The sequence below is a fragment of the Cebus imitator genome, unplaced genomic scaffold (genome assembly GCF_001604975.1).
Source record: "Cebus imitator isolate Cc_AM_T3 unplaced genomic scaffold, Cebus_imitator-1.0 Scaffold10, whole genome shotgun sequence".
NCBI lineage: Eukaryota > Metazoa > Chordata > Mammalia > Primates > Cebidae > Cebus > Cebus imitator.
The window spans coordinates 4,165,674-4,188,295 of NW_016107325.1; the positions used below are offsets into that span (position 1 = coordinate 4,165,674).

At 37.1% G+C, this 22,622-nt stretch overlaps 1 protein-coding gene across 1 annotated transcript in view; it reads right to left on the reverse strand.

Annotated features, from left to right (window-relative positions):
• Nucleotides 1-22,622, reverse strand: part of LOC108316766 (lymphocyte antigen 75) — a 145,377-nt gene that overhangs the window by 54,417 nt on the left and 68,338 nt on the right. The window contains 8 exon segments of the mRNA XM_017546868.2: nucleotides 2,493-2,661; nucleotides 4,205-4,431; nucleotides 7,199-7,393; nucleotides 11,043-11,159; nucleotides 13,133-13,300; nucleotides 14,589-14,754; nucleotides 18,511-18,737; nucleotides 20,318-20,447. Of these exon segments, the coding sequence (XP_017402357.1) occupies nucleotides 2,493-2,661; nucleotides 4,205-4,431; nucleotides 7,199-7,393; nucleotides 11,043-11,159; nucleotides 13,133-13,300; nucleotides 14,589-14,754; nucleotides 18,511-18,737; nucleotides 20,318-20,447 (1,399 nt within the window).

Here is a 22,622-nt window from a genome sequence, read left to right on the forward strand (position 1 = left end):
GTATTTTTTTTAGTAGAGATGGGGTTTCACCATGTTGGCCAGGCTAGTCTTGAACTCCTGACCTCATGATCCACCTGCCTCAGCCTCCCAAAATGCTGGGATTACAGGTGTGAGTCACTGCACCCAGTCACCAAATTTCCTTCCTTTTTAAGGCTTCTTATCCATTTGTCCATCCATGGAAACTTGGATTGCCCTTATCTTTTGACTGTTATGAATTACCCTGCTATGACATGGTTGTACAAACACCTCTTTGAATCCCTGCTTTCAGTTGTTTTGAGTATATACTGAAGTGCTGGATGACATAGTCATCTTATGAATATGTTTTTCAGAAATTGCCATACCATTTTGCACAGTGGTTACACTGTTTTATATTTCTACCAGCAATGCATAAGGATTCCATTTTCTCCACATCCTCACTAATGCTTGTTATTCTCTGGTTTTTTTGAAGATCTGGTTTTTAAAGTTAGCTCTTGTATTAGTTTCCTTGGGCTGCCATAATAAATTCTACAAAATTGGTGGCTTAAAACAACAGAAATGTATGCTCTCACAGTTCTGGAGGCTAGAAGTCTGAATTGAAGGGGGTGTTAGGATTGGTTCTCCTTGGAGGCTCCAAAGGAGAATCTGTCTCGGTCCTCTCTCTCATCTTCTGGTGGTTGCCAACAATCCTTGGCTTGTCACTCTGTCACTGCTTGTTGCTCCGTCACTGCAATCTCAGCCTTTGACATCACGTGGCCTTCTTCCCTCTGTGTATCTGATCTCCCTCTTATAAGAACACTAGTCATTGGATTTAGGGCCCACCATAATATGTCCTTAACTCAACTACCTAGATTGACAAAGACTCTATTTATCAATAAAGCCAATTCTAAGTTTCCAATTGGACAAGAATCTTTGGGGAGGAGCCACTATTCAACCTGGGAGAGCACATAACTTATGTCTGGTCACCTTATTCTCCAACCTGTAAAGTCTGTTTCTCCAAGACAGATATTTCCACTTCTGCATGCCTTATTTCTTATGTATTCCAATTGTTTTTCTAAAAAGTTACATTTGTTTTCTGTGTCTAACAACTGAGAAGTCAGTTCTTGATTGCACCTTGATTCCTCATTCTTTATTATTGTTCTCCCTTTCTTTTATTAACCTGCTTCTCTAAAGTTTTCACATTTTCTTTTGCTGAATCTGTTCAAACAAATGTTGAATCTGCTGTTCAAGATTCTTCACAGCAGAAAACGTGGCCAGCACTGAGAGCCAGAGGCTTCAGAAAACAACGCCACTACCTCCCTGCTTGTCCTGCAGGCCCCTGCCACCCCCAGTAGTTTGTTTTTTTGTGATCTTCTTCAAGGTTTATGCTTCATCCACTGGGGTGACCCTAAGTCCATTCTCTAATGGAAGGGGCTCTCCCCTTAAATTTTAAGGATCATATAAGTTTGGAAAATGCTGGGTTACACAAAGTTAAACAGACTTCATTTTTATAGAAAGTCTCTTAGAACCTTTGGCCGGGCATGGTAGTTCACACCTATAATCCCAGTACTTTGGGAGGCTGAGACATGAGTATTGCTTGCACCCAGGAGTTCAAGACCAGCTTGAACAACATGGTGAGACCCTGTCTCTACAAAATATTTTAAAAATTAGCTGGGTGTGGTGGCATGTGCCTGTGGTCCCAGCTACTTGGGAAGCTTAGGTGGGAGAACTGCTTGAGCCCAGGAGGTTGAGGCTGCAGTGAGCCATGTTCATGCCACTGCTCTTCAGCCTGGGCAACAGAGCAAAAAACCCTGTCAAAAAAAGAAAAGAAAAGGAAAGAAGAGGAGAAGAGAGGAGAGGAGGGGAGGAAAGAAACAAAACTCTTAGAAACTTTAATACAGTAAATCTCATGAGGTATTTCCCAATTTTATATCCTATGGGACCCTTTTTTTGAAAGAAGCATCTCAGCCTTTGAAAAACATTGTTAAGTGAAATTAGAATTCACAAATTCTAGGGTAGAAGTTACCTGGTGACAGAACAAATGAAAGTCTTTGGGAACAAATTCTGAGTGGTTATACTGTACTTGTTTCCATTTACAACATGTCAAAATTATTTTCTGTTTTGTTTTTTTCTGAGATGGAGTCTTGCTTTTGCTGCCCAGGCTGGAGTGCAATGGCATGATATTGGCTCACCACAACCTCTGCCTCTCGGATTCAAGTGATTCTCCTGCCTTAGCCTCCTGAATAGCTGGGATTATAGGCACCCACTACCACACCTGGCTAATATTTATGTTTTTAATAGAGACGGGGTTTCACCATGATGGCCGGGCTGGTCTTGAACTCCTGACCTTGTGATCCACCTGCCTCGGCCTCCTAAAGTGCTGGGATTACAGGTATGAGCCTGTACCCAGCCTCAAAATTATTTTCATAGAATTTGTGAATAAATCTTTAAATAAAAAATTCCACTGAGAATTTAATTATGTACATAAATTATATCACATTTTAGTAAATGTACTGTTATTCAAATTCAAGTCTTACGTTTTGTAGGTTTATAACAAATAGCACCATCCTTAACAGAGTTGCATTTTTCACGTTTCCAAGTTCCTTTTGGATCCAAGAGAAGACAATTTCCAGGAGATGTTTGGCCTTTCCATGGGATGTAGTCAAATGTACTGCCATCAGACCATTCAAAACTTGATTCACTTCCCTGTTTTAAGAAGAATAGAGATAACCCTAACCCAGATGTATGACTTCAAAAAGAATACAAAGAATAACATATATACTTTAAGAAATATTATAATGGAATATTACCTCTTTGCTTATAGTATTATAGGTCTGAACCTACTTTAAAATCAGAGCTTTAATTCCAATGCACTGATTTGGAACATTTGCTCTGACACAGTTTATGGAAGACTCTAAACTTAGAAACAGAGTTATTATACCTTGTCTTTAGATTTATTTTTAAGGATGAGTTTACATAACACTTGAAATTAAACAACATGCAAATTGCCTCCGTTTGCCACAATTACAGATTTACAATCCCAACCTTCATATTGTTCTGAATACTGTTTTTTATGTTTTATAGTTTTGTGCTTTGTCTCTGGCTACATTTTTCACATTACAGAGGCCACTAAGCAGCAGGGGTCTAGAAAAGATAAACACTTCCCAAGAAACTCAAAATGGGAAGACTGCTTTTTATTTTTCCTTGAATTTATAATCTTGTTATTCTTTTTTTTTTTTTTCTGAGACAGTCTCGCTCTGTTGCCATGCTGGAGTGCAGTGGCGCGATCTTGGCTCACTGCATCCTCCATCCCCTGGGCTCAAGCGATTCTCCTGCCTCAGCCTCCCGAGTAGTTAGGACTACAGACGCGCGCCACCACGCCCAGCTAATTTTTGTATTTTTAGTAGAGATGGGGTTTCACCATGTTGGCCAGAATGATCTCGATCTCTTGACCTCGTGATCCACCCACCTTGGCCTCCCAAAGTGCTGGGATTACAGGCTTGAGCCACCGCGCCCAGCCCTAATCTTGCCATTCTTTTAAAAAAATGTTTCCCCACTTTGTTCTGAAGATTATTTAAATTAGAACTACAACTCTAGTCTCAATAGACAACAATTTTTTGTATACAAGACCTCATTATAAGTATGTAAATAAGTAATATGATTCAAATAGTGGCACATAAGTGTTTACTAGCATAATTAATCTTAAGTAGTATAATTTTCTAGAGGAAAAGTGGGAAGAAAGTATATATTTATTAGTCCTAACCACAGGGAGAAGTTTAGATGGCACATTGTATAAAGTTTTGTGTTAAAATCTCAATGAAATTATTACTACCCTGATTTTCTACATGAGGAAATAAGGTTGCAAAAATTAAATAACTTGCTCATTCATGATCACCCAGCACATAAATGGAAAATCTGCTATTGGTACCGAAACTTAGGGTTTTCCGATTCTATGTGATTTCATTTTCACCAGCTTTCCAATTTGTCTGTTCTAAATAGGCTATAGAGGTGTTGTTGAGATATTCATCCACTGGGCCCTTGGCATGGCCTGATCATTTGCCCTAGTGCATTCTACAGTAAAATTTTTCTATTTGTTCTGTGTTGTAAAAGGTAAGAAAGCACTATGCTATACAAATGGAGTTCCAGTACTTAATCTAATGTTGTACTTTGTATTAATACTTTATACTCAAGTTTCTAACCCTCAAAATAACAGATTTGAAAAGTTTCTGGAAAATGAAGCAAGACTTACATCATGACTGGAGAGCCCAAGCCATAGTGGAAATCCATCACGTTTTACAATATCTTCCAGAAAGAGCCGGCCATTTTGGTCGTGAACACTTGCCAAATGGCCTCCACTTTGAGAACACATGTTTAATGCTTCATACCATGTTACCTTTTTTTGAATAACACTATAAATACCGTCTTCATATAGCATAAACTGTGGCAGTGTAGTATTATATTCTTCTTTGTAGTCAACTATAATAATTAAAAGCACTGGTGATTAAAATTTAAATTATTTCAAATACACCTTTTGGATAAGACAACATGCAATCATTTCAATAGTGAAATAAAACTGGGTTTCTTATTAATAAGGGAGATCAAATCTATATTTTATTTTTCTTATTGCAATGACACATATCTTAGGCTCTTAAAGATCTCTGATTGGTCTATTTTAAAAAGGCATAAACATAGTTTTTTATTTAAGGAGCTCATGTGTTAGTTGGGGACAGAAACAACAATGGCTGAAATGATAGCAAAACTGTTAACCAGTAGGGTATGTTAAATTGAGTAGAGACTCATTTGAATGAGAGGAGTCAGGAAGACTGCTTGACAAGCCAGTTCTCAAGGGTTAGGTGAAATTAAGACTGAAAAGAAATAAGGTAACAATAAAGTAAGGAAGTGTTTAAAACAAACACAAACAACAAAGCCACAATGACGAGGATACTTTAAAGGACATGGGAGCCAAGTGAAAGAGCTCCCAATGGTCAAAGCTGAAATGACTTGAGCAAAATATTACAGAATGCAGTATGTTAGATGATAATCCAAAGTATAAAATAAATAACCATGAACCTATACTAGATTTAGAGGATTGGAGGAAATTAAGAATAAAAGGAAGGAAAAAGTATGGAAGTGCTACAAACAAAAAAATAAACAAATAACAACAAAACCACAATGATGAGGGTATAAATAAATGACTGAATAAATTTAAAAATTGGGGCCAGGTGGCTCACGCCTGTAATCCCAGCATTTTGGGAGGCTGAGATGGGGGGATCATCTGAGGTCGGGAATTTGAGACCAGCCTGGCCAACGCAGTGAAACCCTGTCTCTACTAAAAATACAAAAAATTAGCCAGGCGTGGTGATGGGCACCTGTAATCCCAGCTACTTGGGAGGCTGAGGAAGGAGAATAGCTGGGATCCGGGAGGCAGAGGTTGCAGTGAGCTGAGATGGCACCACTGCACACCAGCCTGGGCAATAGAGTGAGCCACCAAAAAAAAAAAAAAAAAAAAAAAAAAAAAAAAAAAAAGAAAAATTAGAGAAAGCAGACAAGTATCTTATGTAGAAGAATTTCAAGTAATTCATATAGATACTCCCCTCACAGGAAAGTGGAGGATAACTTTCTACCCTGTAAGTGTGAACTCAACATAGTGACTTCCTTAGAAAGAGGACAGTATGGAAAGGAGGAAAAGGGGTAACTTTACAGCAGAGAACCTAACAAACACTACCTTGGGCCAGGTGACCCAGGTTAAAGTCAACAGTGATAAGTCATATGAACAGTGCATACTGCCCATGTGAAGTGATGAGAATGCAGCTTCACATCTTTGGTCTTCCCCCCAAAACTTATAACCACAGTTTAATCATGAGAAAATCATCAGCCAACCCAAACTGAGGGACATTCTATCAAATACATGACCTGTGTTCCTCAAAACTGTCAAGGCCATCAAAAATAAGAAAAGTCTGAGAAACCACCCAATGAAGAGGAGCCTAAGGAGGAGGGATGACTAAAGATAAGGTGGGGTCCTGGATGGGATCCTGGAAAGAAAAAGCATGTTAAATAAAAACTATGGAAATTTGAATAATGTGTGGACTTTAGTTAATAATAATAATATATCAGTATTGGTTTATTAGTTGTGACAAATGTACCATACTAAAGTAATATGTTAACAATAGAGGAAATTGATTGTGGGATAGATGAGAATGCTCTGTACTATCTTTGCAACTTTTCTGTAAATGTAAAGCTATCCTAAAATGAAAAGTTTATTAAAGATGTAGAAAGAAAGAAAGAAAGAAAGAAAGAAAGAAAGAAAGAAAGAAAGAAAGAAAGAAAGAAAGAAAGAAAGAAAGTAAGTTGAAAAACTTCTTGGCAAGAGGAAAACATAAAGGTGCAAGTATGAGGATGGGCATACAACTTGCCTGGGACAAAGAAGAGACCAGCTTGATTGAGAACAAGCTGCTTTGCTGAGCAAGAATGGGAAAAAACAGGGAACCAGGAGAAGGCCTAGAAATTGGGGCTAGAGACTAGTTTCTAAAAGTCTCAAAAGTTTAAATGGACTCCAAGTAGGTTATAAAAAGGGATTCCTGGAGGCTGCTGGTGGACATGGTCTTCAGAATTGACCATGGCACTATGAAGTGAGCTGATTAGCCAGCACACCACTGTTACAGGCTCCCTGTGAGCAGGCAGCTTAGGGCACAGTGGTGGTAATGACAGTTTTAGGGCATAGTGGTAATAATTAACAGCTTTTAAGCTGTGAAAAAATTAAAACTAACGTATTTAAAATTAGATTTATTTAAAGATGAGGCAAGGTTGAGAGACATTCACTTTGCCTGGAATGTCAAAACTCTTCCCCCAAATACTTTCTTATTTATATAAACTCTATCCATTTTTCAAAGCCCAACCAAGTTTCACCTCTTCTTGAAGGCTTTCTTTCTTTCTTTTTCTTTTCCCTTTTCCAATATATCAGTTTTGACTTCCCCACAATTTAGGTCTGTATCAAATAATCTAAGACGAATTTACATAAAACAATGCTAAGGAATTTAATACTGCTTCCCCAAGTACATTTTACTCCTAGGGTCAAAACCTTGACAGCAGGACCCAAGTCTTTTCCTTCCTCAGTAAGCTCTGTAGCCCCTCTCACAGGACTGTATACAGAGGAAGCATTAGATTATATGATTCCCACGAGTGGAACTAATAGCCTTATATTCTTTCCCTGGAGTGAAAGAAAACTCTATATTACTATACTTACCCATTTCAATTTTACAAGCAAGAATGCTGTGCTGGTGAAAATAAAGCATTTCTTCAATAACATTAAAGGTTTGAATATCCCAGAAGCCGTCAGTACTTAAGCCAGCCAAAAACTTGTCATTTTTTATAGTTGGTCTTCCTGCTCTCCAGTGTGTATATGACACTGCGGTCTTATCAAACCACATAAGAGAATTATCTAGAGAAGAAACATTGTTTTCCTATGCTTAGAGATTAAATCAAGACTTGAATTACAGTTATGCAGTTGAGATTTCATCTTTTCCCAACTTTCTAAAAGGTTGTATGATTATGTATAACCCTTTAAGATATTTTCTGATTATAATAGTAAATTATGCTTATTTTAAATTTGAATATTAATACAAACTATAAATATTGACTTATAATTCCACCATCCTTCAGTAATAACATTTTGTTATTTTTGTTATTCTTTTCTAAAAGTCATTGTCTGAAAAAGACACTTGCACATGCATGTTTATAGCCGCACAATCCGCAAGAGCAAAAATATGGAACAGCTCACATTTCGATCAGTCAACGAGTAGATAAAGAAAATGTGGTATGTATGTACCATTGAATACTACTTAGCCATAAAAAAGAATGAAATAATAGCATTCACCGCAACCTGTATGGAAATGGAGACCATTATTCTAAGTGAAGTAACTCAGGAATGGAAAGCCAAACATTGTATGTTCTCACCAAGTGGGAGCTAAGCTATGAGATGCAAAGGCATAAAGGCACAAGAATGATACAATGAACTCTGAGGACTTGGGGGGGAAGGGTGGGAGGAGGTGAGGGATAAAAGACTATACACTGGGTATGGTGTACACTGCTCAGGTGCACCAAAATCTCAGAAATCAACACTAAAGAACTTATCTATGTAACTAACCTCCACCTGTTCCCCAAAAACCTATTTAAATACAAAAATATTATTTTCTCTTATATATTTAATTGCAATGGAAATTAGTATAACTATTTTATTCATTTAAAACATGATTGATAAGTTATAAAATTAGCCACAGAAATCTCTTCTCTGGACATAAACTCTATACAATTATGCATACTGATTTTTAAGAAGGATGCCAAAATAATTTAGTGTGGAAAAAATAGTCTTCTAAACTGGATACCCATAAGCAAAAAAAAAAAAAAAAAAAATGAAATTGGAACCCTTCCTTTCACCACACACAAATATTAACTCAAAGTAGATCACAAACATAAATGTAAGAGCTGCAACTATAAAATCCTTAGAAGAAAACATAGGAGGCTGGGCGTGGTGGCTCACACATGTAATCAAAGCACTTTGGGAGGCTGAGGTGGACAGATTACCTGAGGTCAGGATTTTGAGAGCAGCCTGGCCAACATGGTGAAACTCCGTCTCTACTAAAAATACAAAAATTAGCCGGGTGTAATGGCGGGTGCCTGCAATCCCAGCTACTTGGCAGGCTGAGGCTGGAGAACAGCCTGAACCTAAGAGGTGGAGGTTGCAGTGTGCTGAGATCATGCCACTCCAACACCGCAGCCTGGGTGCCAAGAGCAAAACTCTGTCAAAAAAAAAAAAAAAAAAGAAAGAAAAAGAAAACAGGAGTAAGTCTTCAGAACCTTGGAATAAGCAAAGCCTTCTGACATATGCACAGATGACAAAAGGGAAACACTTTTGTGCTGTCAGTAAAGTCATGGGAGAAATTATTTGCAAATTATTTATCAGACAAGGGACTTATATCCAGACTATATAAAGAATTCTTACACCTCAACAATAAAAAGACTTAATTTTAAAAATAAGCGAAATATCTGAATAGGTATTTCTCTAAAGGTAATATACAAATATCCAATAAGCACATGAAAAGATGATTAACATCATTAGCCATTAGGGAAATGAAATTAAAATCCCAGTGAGATATCATTTCATACTCCCTTGGATGACTACAGTGAAAAACACACAAATATAGGCATAGATATGGAGAAGTCAGTACTCTTATTCACTGGGAATAGAAACTGGTATAGCTGCTTTGGAAAACGACCTGGTAGTTCTTCAAAGGTTAAACAAAAGATGCGGCAATTCCATTCCTAGGGGTTTACTCAAGATAAATAGAAGCATATGTTTACACAAAAACTTGTAGTAAATGTTCAGAGAAGGATTATACACAATAACTAAAAATGGTTTAAAATTTAGGTTGTTTTACCTAAACGTCCATCAATGGATACAGGATAAATAAAATGTATTGCATCTATAGAATGGAATCTTAGTCATAAAAAGGAATAATGTACTGATACATGTTACAATATGGATAAACCTTAAAATCTTTATGCTAATGGGAAAAGCCAGTCACATACAAAAATCACACATTGTATGCTCTCATTTATATAAAATGTCCAAAATTTTATATTCAGGCAATCTGTAGAGACAGAAAGTAGATCAGTGGTTGCTGAGGACTGGGAGGGGGGGAGGATTGCTAATATGTATTGTGTTTCTTTTTGGGGTAGTGATGGTTGCAATAAAGCTTTAAAAAAGGTGCTATGTTTATTAAAATTATAAATTGGTATAAAGAGTGATGCCATCACTACCTGCACATATCCAGTGTTGTCCTGGTTATTTCTACTTTTTTGTAGAAAAAAAGTAGACTGATTACAATCTCCCAAGGCAAGACCCCTAAACATCTGCCTGCAGCAATGGCACATTAGAAGCACTACACACACGATGTGGCTCTTGTTTGCTGCTTTACATCATCTCATGTCTCTCAGTTCCTCTTCCCCTGTTTCAGACGTCAAAGTTATCAATTTTCTGACCAATATGATGTGAAAAAGTCACATTTTCCCTTGGCTTAATATATCTCTCAGTTGACATACTGTGGTTTCTCATAGTAATTTCTAGTCATGGCTGTGCTATTGAAAAGTCGAAAATGTTTTAAAAAGCAAAATTCTTTGTGTAGATGCCAAATAAACAATTAAATATTCTATAAGTATATCAAAGTAACCCAAAACAGTGACTTATGGATGTAAATTAAGTCAAAGTGCTGGGGTTATAGGCGTGAGCCACTGCGTCTAGCCATGTGTCTTATTTTTCTAATGCTTATTACATGTAAGCCAATATAACCCAAGTCAGCATTATAAACCCAAAGGTGCAACATTAACAGAAGAGTGATTCTGTTCTCGCTCATCTCACAGTTAGTGGAAACAGAAAATCAGTATTGACGATTTATATGAGATGGTGATCATTTTTAGTTAGTCTTGAGTTGCTAGATGAAAGAGTGAAAAAAATAAAACTGATATGGTTTGGCTATGTGTCCCCACCCAAATCTCATGTTGAATTAATGATCTTCAGTGTTGGAGGAGGGGCCTGGTGGGAGGTGATTGGATCATGGATGTGAACTTCTCGTGATAGTGAGTTCTCATGAGATCTGGTTGTTCAAAAGTGGGGAGCCCCTCCCCCTTCACTCTCTCCTGCTCCACCATAGTAAAATATGCTTGTTTCCCATTTGCCTTTGACATGAGTGTAAGTTGCCTGAGGCTTCCCAGCCATGCTTTCTGTACAGCCTGCGGAACTGTGACTCAATTAATCCTCTTCATAAATTACCCAGTTTCAGGTAGTTCTTTATAGCAGTGTGAGAACAAACTAATTCAGAAAATTATTTTCTACCATTTAACTTTAAATTCAATGATAAAGGTATGTTAATGGCAGAGCAGAGACACAAAAATTGCCTTGGTATTTATGTAAGTTAAGTACATAATTATCCTTTCATGTATTGATAGACATGTACTTTGAAGAACTATAGCTTGATAAATAGGTTATAATAAAGTCCAAAAACAAATAGAAAATTGATAGATTTACAACTTACTTTCATAAGTGATTCCTAATATGACCCAAGAAGCCATATAATTGAAGTATAGAAGTTGCTCAAGAACAAAGTTATTCTCCTTTTCATCTCGAATACTCAGAATATGTGCTTTTGGATCTGTTAAATAAAACATAATCATTTTAATAATCACTTATCCAGAACACTTTATTTGATAGATTTAAAATATTTTAGTTCTCAGTTTAATATAATACTTCGAAACCTAAACAATATTGGAAAATTAGAAAGATATATAAATTAAAAGTATCCCATTTTACGAAAATGAATAGGTTAAGGAGTTTTCAAATGTTTTGATTTTAAATTTGGTCTTATGATATAATAGAAAACTAGTAGTTGAGTAGATAATTTAAAACATTGATTCACTTCACTTTCCCCTATTTAAAGATAATTTTCAGTTGGTATAAGTTAGTACCAAAAAGGTTGGGGACTGCTGGGCTATAAGACAGATCTTCCTTTTCCTTAGTTATCACTCTGAGGGTTAAAATGGCTTAATATTTTCCAAAGGGTGTTCCTCACAAAATTAACAAGGAAGTTCCAGAAAAGATCTACAGGGCTTAAAAAAACAGTTTGCAAACATTGGTTTAAACAAAGTTAAACTAGTTTATTTATGCCAGTATTTCTTAAAGTATATGTTAATGTACATTTGTTAATGTTCAACAGGAAGCTACGGTGTCTAGTGTTTCTCAACCTTTTTCTTTTTTGTTGGTTATTTTTTCAACCTTCTTCTAAGGATTTTTTTGCAGAACATCTCTCAAGACTAGTGTTATACAGAGCACACTTTGGGGAATAATGGTTTGATATTTTCTATAGGAACTTCGACAAAGTTCATAGTTCCATTGGTTCCAACAGTTCCATCATTCAGAAGTCACCAATCTTTAGTGGCTCTCAAAGGAATTATCTGAAGACTCTTGAGAACTGAAAGTGTGAAATGTGCACTTGTTTAATCACAGCTGCTGCTTTGTGGAATATCTAAGCTTTTGACAGCTCCAACTAACCGATTTTCACTTCCCCACAGCCTAGCTTGATTTAATGTCCAGTACTCTGCTCTCTTGTGTGTCGTTTCTTTCCCTCTTCCTTTTCTTTGGAGATAGGGTCTCCTTCTGCCATCCAGGCTGGAGTGCAGGTGGTGCAATTACAGCCCACTGCAACTTCAACGTCTTGGGCTAAACGATCCTCCCTCCTTAGCCTCCCAAGTAGCTAGAACTATAGGCATGTGCCACCATGCTTTTAATTTTTGTAGAGAGAAGCTCCCAGTATGTTCCCAGGCTGGTCCTGAATGCCTGCATCAAGCAATTCTCCCACTTCAGCCTTTCAAAGAACTAAGATTACAGGCATGAACCACTGTGCCTAACCTATTTCTTTTACTTTTAAAGAAGAACCCACTTTCCATACAAACATAGACTAGTTCTTGAATGGATGAGTAAAGAAAGGAGTTATGCCTATACTCTCCATTTTAACTAAACACAAATTTTAACACTTTGTCACTGATAATGTAGATATTAGGAGATGAATATTCTTGACATCTAGTTACTAGTGCTAATTAGAAATATTTACAACAAAGGACATATTTTGTTAGTTAGCAAAATACAATAAGTAAGGACAGTATAATACACTTGATATGGTTTGGCTGTGTCCCCATCCAAATCTCATGTTGAATTGTAGCTCCCCCATAATCCTCACATGCCATGGGAGGGACCTGGTGGGAGGTAATTGAATCATGGGGCCGGGTTTTTCCTATGCTGTTCTCATGATAGTGGGTAAGTCTCATGAGATCTGATGGTTTTAAAAAGGGCAGTTCCCCTGCACATGCTCTCTTGCCTGCTGCCTTTGCTTCTACTTTGCCTTCTGCCATGATTTCTCTCTTTCTGCATTACCAAATGTCAAGTACAAGGGACACCCCAGAGATACTGTACAAACATATTTATTATTAAAAGTCACCTAACTATAACTTTCAGTGAGGCCTTCTCAGCAATGTAGAACTGTGAGTCCATTAAACCTCTTTCTCCTTATAAATTACCCAGTCTCAGGTATGTCCTTATAGCAGTGTGAGAACAGACTAATACAATACTTACGCAATGTCTGGCATTTAGACTGAACTTCATCCTGTGTTGTTGCCATATGTCTATTTTTTGTTATCATGAAATTGTAACAACAGTTCTGAAATGGTATCCATGGAGTATTTAGAACAGGAGATGGACATTTAACACTGTCAACTGGTTTGACTTCTTTTTCAGTCTCATCTAGAAAAAGAGTTAATGGCAAGAATTCTAATTTGAGATAAATATGTTAAATCCTGCTCACAGTCATTAGGCTTGATTTGTAGGAAATACTCAGGAAGCCAAGAAGTAATATCCTGGTGAAGCCTGTTCTCTGTTTATACTCAGACACAGCATACAAAAAGCTAGCTTTCTCTAGGAAGGAAATTACTTGACACAATTTTCTTACCCCTGCTGTGGCATGGAAGAATGTGAAAAATGAGGTGCTATTAGGTTAAATGCAGTTTCTCTCTTCCTGCATTACCAAATGTCAAGTACAAGGGACACCCCAGAGATACTGTACAAACATATTTATTATTAAAAGTCACCTAACTATAACTTTGAGAATTCATTTTCAGTTTCTGTCTACTGACACTATTAATTTTATAGGAAGATTTATTTAAATGAAACACTTGATGTTCTAAATAAGTTATTGCTTTAACCAAGTCAAACAGAAATACTATTTAAAATCTGATATCTATAATATCTGATTATAATCTTCTTCCATTTTATAAAAAGGCCATACATTCACAAAGATGCAAATATAGACATATTCCACTCAAATAAATTAAACTGGCTTAATATGTAGTAGAGATCACTCAGTATCTCTCCCGGATCACGATAATCCCTTTGTCCATGAAGTAGTGTCTTCTTTCTACCAGAAACCGACAAATGTGACCTTGACAGTTGTAAAAACACTTTCCTCTGACTGGGCTAGAGATTACATATCTGACTCAGGCTAAGTTTATGAGATTTTCTCCAATTTACAAAGTGAAATTTAGAAATTGTCAACTCATCTCCAGTTATAGGTTCAGCTCTATCCCTGTTTTAGGGATCCTAAATTTCCCCTTGTCTTAAGCTAGCTTGAGGTGGTTGCTGTTACTTACAACCAATGGAATCTTAAGAGTGATTCATAAAAGTCATGTTAGTTGGTAATATTATGAATCACAAAAGAACTCTCACAAATGTAAGCTTTCTATAAGTATAAATATACGCAGAAAGAGGTAAGGTAATAATGGGACTTTAAAGTGTTAATCCCCATTGTCAACTGACATAAAAATAAAACATGCATAAAATAACTCATTAATAATAATATAGTTAATATGTAATTCTCCTTGAATGCAAATTTTCACAACAAGTGTTGCTATAAAAAGGCATGATTATAATTTCTTCACAATTCCAAAACCAGATTTTACAAAACCACTCCCCAGAAATTCTACCACTTATAAGGCTGTTAATAATTTAAGAATTAAAATATCCGAAATTCACATACTTCCTGAATAGTAGCAAATAGCACCTGGTTGATTGTCATCACAATCAACTGTTTTCCAGAATCCATCAGTGTCTAATATTACACAGTCTTCAAGTTGCCCATTAGTTTCAGCCCAGCGACTAAAATGAAGACGTTTCCCATCTGACCAACCAAAGTTGAGTTCATCCTGTAAGGAGCAGAAATACATTTAAAGTGGCAATATTCATGTTATCCCATTGTATTATTTTGACTCTCATGGTCAATCTAATGATTTTTAATTTTCTTTTATATTTAATACACATTTACATAGCACTTACTATGTAATAAGCATTGCACTTTATAAATATTGGTTTACTAATCCTTGTAACAACCTTATAAGAGAAGTACTATTATTATCTCCAGTTTAAAGATGAAGAAACTAAAGGTATACAACTTGTGCAAAGTCCGACAGAATACAAACCACAGTGCTGGGCTTCTTAGCCAGGCTGTCAATCCCTAGAGTCTATGTCCTAACCGTTGTGCTGTGCTGCCTCACACATAACTGGAACCATTTGTTGTTGAAAATCAGAAAGCTAAAATAGGGGAAGATCACTGTAGGCGCTGATTACATCAGTGACAACCTGGCGCAGCAGAAAGAATATGGACTATGGAGCTAAGCCGACTTGGTTTTGAATTCCGATTCAGTCACTTGCTAGCTTTCATGTGTACACCTCTCCAAATTTCCATCCCCCATCAATAAAAAGATTGTGACGCTTAATTTCATGGGGCTGGAATTAATGGGATAACATGTGTAAATCCTGCAATCCAGGGGCTAGCTGGCACACAGAGAGCTGGTGGTTTCCTTTCTCTTAACTCCTCATGTGCTTTGGATCTCACACCAGTTTTCACACTTGTCATTGGGGAGAGAAGCTTCTTCATTCACTAGATTCTACTATGTGCTAGAAGTCTGTGAACATCTGCCTTTATACCCTGGGAAGGTCCTGGCAGCACCATGGGGAAGCTCAGAGAGGCCTGTACCCCACAATCCATCTCTAGGTACAGGAGATGGGTACAGGCCTCTCTGAGCTTCCCCATGGTGCTGCCAGAGCACAGGGCCTTGCATACTCACTGCTGGGTTTGGTGCTGGCCTAATAGATCCACTGAACTAAGCTTTCCTGAGACCCAAGGCAGTCTACATCACTAGTTTATTTGAAATATTGAATGAAGCCACACTGTTTCCTTAGTGAACCATAAATAACAACACAGTCAAGCCTCAATACCACTAGCTGCTTCATTCTGAAATGTTCATGACCAGAGCCAGCTGTAATCCTAGCCCCTAATCCTAACCCAGTTAATGCCTAAGCCACTGAGGCCTCCAGAGTGGCCCTTCGGCAGTGTGACTTTGCCTGTACTCATCCATCCTGCCCAGCATTTCTTCCCCTTTGCTGTACTTCCCACCTAACCTTGTCCCTGATCCTTTGGAATTTCCGTTCTATCTAAATAAATCCATCCCATGCCTTCTATCCTTTATTGAATACAAAATATTAAGACTATAAATATCTTTTTATTAAACTCTTGATCTTAATTTAAGCCTGGCTTTACCAGGGAATGCTCACACGTTGTTGGTGGGATCATAAGTTAGTTCGGCCCCTGTGGAAAGTAGTTTGGAGATTTCTCAAAGAACAAAAATAGAATTACCATTCAACCCAGCAATCCCATTACTGGGTATATACCCAAAGGAAAATAAATCATTCTACCAAAAGACACCTTCGCTCGTATGTTTATTGTAGCACTATTCACAACAGCAAAGACATGGAATCAACCTAGATGCCCATCAACAGTGGATTGGATCAAGAAAATGTAGCAGCTCATATACATGATGGCATACAGTGCAGCCATAAAAAAGAACAAAATCATGTCCTTTACAGCAACATGAATATAGCTGGAGGACATTATCCTAAGTGAATCAATGCCGGCACAGAAAACCAAATACCGCATGTTCTTACTTATATAAGTGGGAGCTAAATATTGGGTACACAAGGACATAAAGATGGGAATGATAGCGTCTGGGGACTCTAAAAGTGGGGAGGGAGGGAGTGGAACAAGGGTTGAAAAACTACCTATTGGGTACTGTGTTCACTATTCGGATGAAGGTTCAGTTGAAGCCCAAGCCTCAACATCCCACAGTATATATATTGAAACAAACTTGCACATATACCCCCTGAATCTTAAATAAATATATAAATATGGCTTTTCCAAGGGAATACTCTTTCAGCACCCACAGGGGAAGGCTATTTGATATTCCATTCTCAGATACCACAGGGCTATGAGAAAGGAGTAGTGGATGTTTTTATGTCCTTTGGTCATTTCCTTTGAGGATTATTCCCTTTGTATCACTGCAAACTCCCCATGACATTCACTGTGGACTAGGCTGCCTTGCTCCTCCCTGGCATTCACTAAGATGTCCTAAGTCTTGCTCTGTCCTCCTGGCTCTACCATTGACTTGGGATGCCTGTGTTCAGATTTCCAAGCCTTCTTGACGTCCTCTAATTCTATGTAGTTTTACTTCTTCACTTGAGTGACCCACTGCATGGCCACACTGCACTTTACATAACCCAGAGCTACTGCACCTGGGACACTGTAAAGGCCAACGTCCTTTCCTACATGAATCTATAGAAAAATGACTGCTCTTCCTCTCTCCAGCGGCTTGCATCCTCCTCAAACTTCCACACAATGTCTTCTACTTAAGTAAAATCTTATATTGTTACTACTTTGTTTAAAAGCTTTCAATATCTTTTTGTTGCTTTCAATATAAAGTATTATTAACATTTTGTCATGTTCAAAAAACTTAGGCAGCTATTAGCATATATAAACAGCTACACAGAATATGTTAAAGTTAAGTGTAAAAAAGAAAAGAGAATCATAGGTAAAGGTTGAAAATAGGATAAGAAATAAGACCCAAATCATTAAGTGGTGGGGGCGGGGCGGGGAGTTACAAAATAGTCTGACCCCAGTTGTCTAAAATATAAAAATGTACACATAGAAAAATAACTTGAAAGATCCATATCAAAATATTGAATCATGTTTATTTTTAGGTACTGGGATTACAGGTGACTTTAATTTTGTTCTTTTAATTTACTATTCTTGACAAATTTTCTATATTGCAATGTTGTTTTTGTCTCAAAAGATTTAGGGTGACTGAAACTAGGAAATGTAATCACTTACTGCTTCCTCACAACAGACACAACAATGCATTTCACAGAATTCCCAATACTGAAGATAAAGCAAGTAAATGCAATGCTATGAAACAGTTGAGACTATGAGGGCGGGGTAAGCAGCTTCCCGAACTTCTGGCTTCATCTGGGTGTATTTAATTTATTTATTAATTCATTATTTATTTTGAGATGGAATCTCTGTCATCCAGGTTGGAATGCAATGGCATGGTCTCGGCTCACTGCAACTTCTGCCTCCAAGGTTCAAGCGATTCTTATACCTCAGCCTCCCGAGTAGCTGGGATTACAGATGCCCAACGTGACAACTGGCTAATTTTTGTATTTTTAGTAGAGACAGGGTTTCACCATGTTGGCCAGGCTGGTCGCAAACTCCAGAATCCCAGCACTTTGAGAGGCCAAAGTGGGCAACTGCTTGAATTCAGGAGTTTGAGACCAGCTTGGACAAGATGGCAAAACCAAAAACACAAAAATTAGCCAGGTATGATGTTGTGTACCTGTAGTCCCAGCTACTCAGGGGGCTGAGGTGAGAGGATTGCTTGAGCCCGGGAAGTCAAGGCTGCAGTGAAGTGTGATCGCACCACTGTACTCCAGCCTGGGTGACAGAGTGAGACCTTGTCTCAAAACAAAATAAAAACTCCCTGTTTGTTTTAGTCTGATACGAGAGATGCTACGCATAATAAAAAATGTCACTTTCCATCACCCAGTCCTGGCAGTTGGGACTGACAACTTACGTCTTGACTGGAGAGTCCGATCCATAAGGAAGAGTTTTGAAGGAGCGCCTGCACGCTGAGGAATGCCTGCTGGTAAGGGTCCGTGATGCTCACCAGTTGCATGTTATTTTTCAGACACTCCCTTTGAGCATTGTGCCAAGTCAGAGTCTTCGGGATTATTTTGTACAGATTATTTAGATACTTTACAGTTTCTGAAACATTCTGCAAGGTCGGTCTGCCTTTAACTTCTGTATGTAAAAGAAAACAACAACAACAACAACACAAGCCCTTCCCCGCAGCCTGCAAGTTATGGGACTTTTTTTTTCAAATTTCTCCCCATACCAATCTACTTTAGATATTATTTACCTATTTATTTATTTTAGATTTTGGGTGATAAAATTAGGTATATCTTACTGTATATCTTACGTAAAATGTATGAGCTGCAATGTTTGTTTTCTAAAATTAGAACAAAATTCTGTTGTGTCTGATTTAGGAAAGAGAAAACCTGCAAATAAGTGTAACCTGCATTATCATGTCATGTTGGTGCTAAATACCTCTTTGTTTGAACTACTTCAACAAGGAAATAACTGTATTAAGTATCCCCTTACAAAGTTTTCACCTGGGAGAGCTAGCATGAAGAAATGTAAGAAACCACCTACAAGAGGATGTAATTGAATTATTGCTTTATAGTACTTTGCTAATAAAGCAGTTAGTAAAAAACATGGGAAAAATGGATAAAGATTAATTTAGCAAAAAAAAATTCTGCCAAAGCACATACAGTTCTCATTACATGACAAAATTTTTTCTTAATCATTTGTTAAGAACACATTGTGATGAATGAAAAATAACGTAATACCTTTTAAACAATATTTTTTTCAAAATATGGATGGTTCCTACTTTTAAGTATGCATTCTACTTTTATTTGGATTATGAAAATACATAGACCCTGATCTGTTTATAATGTTTCAGATCCCCATTTGTTTATTTTTTAATGCTAAACTTAACAGTGAATACTATTACTAGACTTAATGCTCAATACTTCACTCAATTAAAAATATGAAGTTTTTTCTTCTCCTTTTCCTATAATAAAAAGTAAAATCTAAAAAATGCCAGAGTAGAAAAAAAGAACAAAATTCAATTACAGTACTATAATCGGATAACTGCTATTAACAAATTCCATCAGAGGCCGGGTGCGGTGGCTCATGCCTGTAATCCCAGCACTTTGGGAGGCCGAGGTGGGCGGATCACGAGGTCAAGAGATCGAGACCATCCTGGCCAACATGGTGAAACTCCGTCTCTACTAAAAATACAAAAAAATTAGCTGGGTGTGGTGACGCATGCCTGTAGTCCCAGCTACTCAGGAGGCTGAGGCAGGAAAATTGCTTGAACCCGGGAGGTGGAGGTTGCAGTGAGCCAAGGTGGGGCCACTGCACTCCAGCCTGGCGCCTGGTGATGGAGTGAGACTCTGTCTCAACAAAACAAAACAAAACAAAACAAAACAAATTCCATCAGATATAATTAATTAATTATGGCAATGATCTTTTAAAAAAATCATGTTCCATTTGATATAATCTGACTCACTAAGCCAACAAGGATTTAGTCATGATGAAATTTTAAGGCACGATTATAAATTAATATGTATTCATTTATAGTATTAATTTTTTTTCAGCTTTCATTTTAGAAACAGTGGTACATGTGTAGGATTGTTATGTGGTGTATTAGACCCAGGTGGTAAGCACTGTACCCAATAGGTAAATTTTCAACCCATATATATATATATATATATGACAGCATAAAATACAATAGCTATCTAGATAATAATTGGTACCTGAATATTTCTGACAGAGAGACACAAAATGGCGTTCACTGCAGGATGTAAAATTCCACGTCCCAGTAAAAGGTGATTTTTGGAGGTTGAGTATTAGGGCACAGTGGTAGCGGGACTCTTCATCGAAAAACTAAACAAAAAGGCAAATATATACAAGCAATTATGTAATAATGGTCTGAAGATCCTAGCAAGAAAAATTTAGATTCTAGATTGAATTTGTCCCCCTATAGAAAATTCCATTAAAGATTTGACCATGACATTTCCTTTTTTTTTTTTTTTGAGACGAAGTCTCACTCTGTCGCCAGGCTGGAGTGCAGTGGTGTGATCTTGGCTCACTGCAACCTCTGACTTCCTGGTCCAAGCAATTCTTCTGCCTCAGCCTCCTGAGTAGGTGGGATTACAGGCACATACCACAACACCCAGCTAATTTTTGTATTTCTTTTTAATAGAGGCGGAGTTTTACCATGTTGGCCAGGATGGCCTCGATCTCCTGACCTTGTGATCTGCCTGTCTCGGCTTCCCAAAGTACCGGGATTACAGGCGTGGGCCACAGCGCCCATCCTGACCGACATTTCTAAGAAAATATTTGTGTTTGAGAGGGAGTCTTGCTCTGTCGCCCAGGCTGGAATGCAGTGGCATTGTGGGCTCACTGCAACCTTCACCTCCCAGGTTCAAGCAATTCTCCTGTCTCAGCCTCCCAAGTAGCTGGGATTACAAGTGTGCACCACCATGTCCAGCTAATTTTGTATTTTTAGTAGAGATGCAGTTTCATATTGGTCAGGCTGGCCTCAAACTCCTGACCTCAGGTGATCTGCCCTCTTCAGCCTCCCAAAGTGCTGGGAATATAGGCGTGAGCCATACCCGCCTGGACAGAAAATCTTAATAAACTTTCAAAGCATGGATAAAGGGCAATTAACTTATTAAAAAAACAGAATAGTAGCAATCTTGATAAAACAGATAAACTGTTATAAATAGGACAAAACGCCTCCAGTAATATTTAACACTTGACTACAGTTCAAGTAAGCAAAATCATAATGATTAATTCAACTTATTAGATTTTTATATACTTTTTGTAACAACTAACTGTGTACCACATAACAGAATATACCTTAAAGCTCTGATCCTATACTAAGTCCACTATAAAAATCTCCATATATTAAAACAAAGTATCTAGATTTCATTTTCTGATCACAATCAATAACATTAGATATGAAAATTTATTCCAAGTATATTATCCCTATACTTTTCTGTATATTTGAAACATATCACACTTAGAAAAATAAGAAAAGTAAGTTTATGCAAGGAGATACTGATAAAACAAAATGCTGCTTAGTAAATAGTAAACCAAAACTGAACTAAAATAATGATAGGAAAGAATAAAATGAGAAATATCAAAAAAAGAGGTATGGGTAAAACTTTATGTGGAGGCAAATGTGTATTATTAAATGTATTCTCTCTTTTTTAAAAGGAATTATGAACTGAATTCAGTATAGGAGATTGGAAAATGAACAAAAACAGAACCGCCCCCCCAAAAAAAACAGCATAGAAAAATGTAGAAATAGTATTCATAACACAGGTCAAGCAATAGAGGTAGAGGGTGGAGAAGAGAGTGGACAAAACCAATAACATGCGTCTGTTTTTGTAAAAATCTGAATACTGCAAAATAAAAACGCAAGCAAAGATAATGAAGATTTTAAAAATATCATAAACAACTTCAATACATTTGAAAATCTAAATTAAATAGACAACTTTCTTGAAAAATACTAATAACATAATTGTCATAAGGAAAAGTGGAAACACCAAAATGTACCAATAACTCTGAAGTAAATGGAAAATAATGGCTATTTTTTTTTTTTACTATCTGTACTATATTTAAAGCATTAAATAAATTATCTTACATAATCCTTACATTGACCTTATGAGGTAGTGCAACAGTATCAGAGCTTGCAGATAAGAAATTGAGGCTTAAGAAAAGTTAAGTAAACTTTCAAAGGCATAGTAAATGGCCAAATTGGAATCCAAACCCAGGCAATCTGACTCCAGAGCTTGGGCCCTTCACTGCTGCACCAAACTCCTTTATCATTAGAGTATGATCTCTGCAAAGAACAATATAGTGTATAATTCAAGATAGAAGAGAAGGTTTTAAATGTTATCTTTACAAAGAAATGATCAATGTTTAAAGTGAGGAATATGGTAATTACCCTGATAGGATCATTTATACAACGCATGCATGCACTGAAACATCACACTGCACATGATAAATTGGTACAGTGATTATGAGTCAATTATAAACAAGGAATAATTT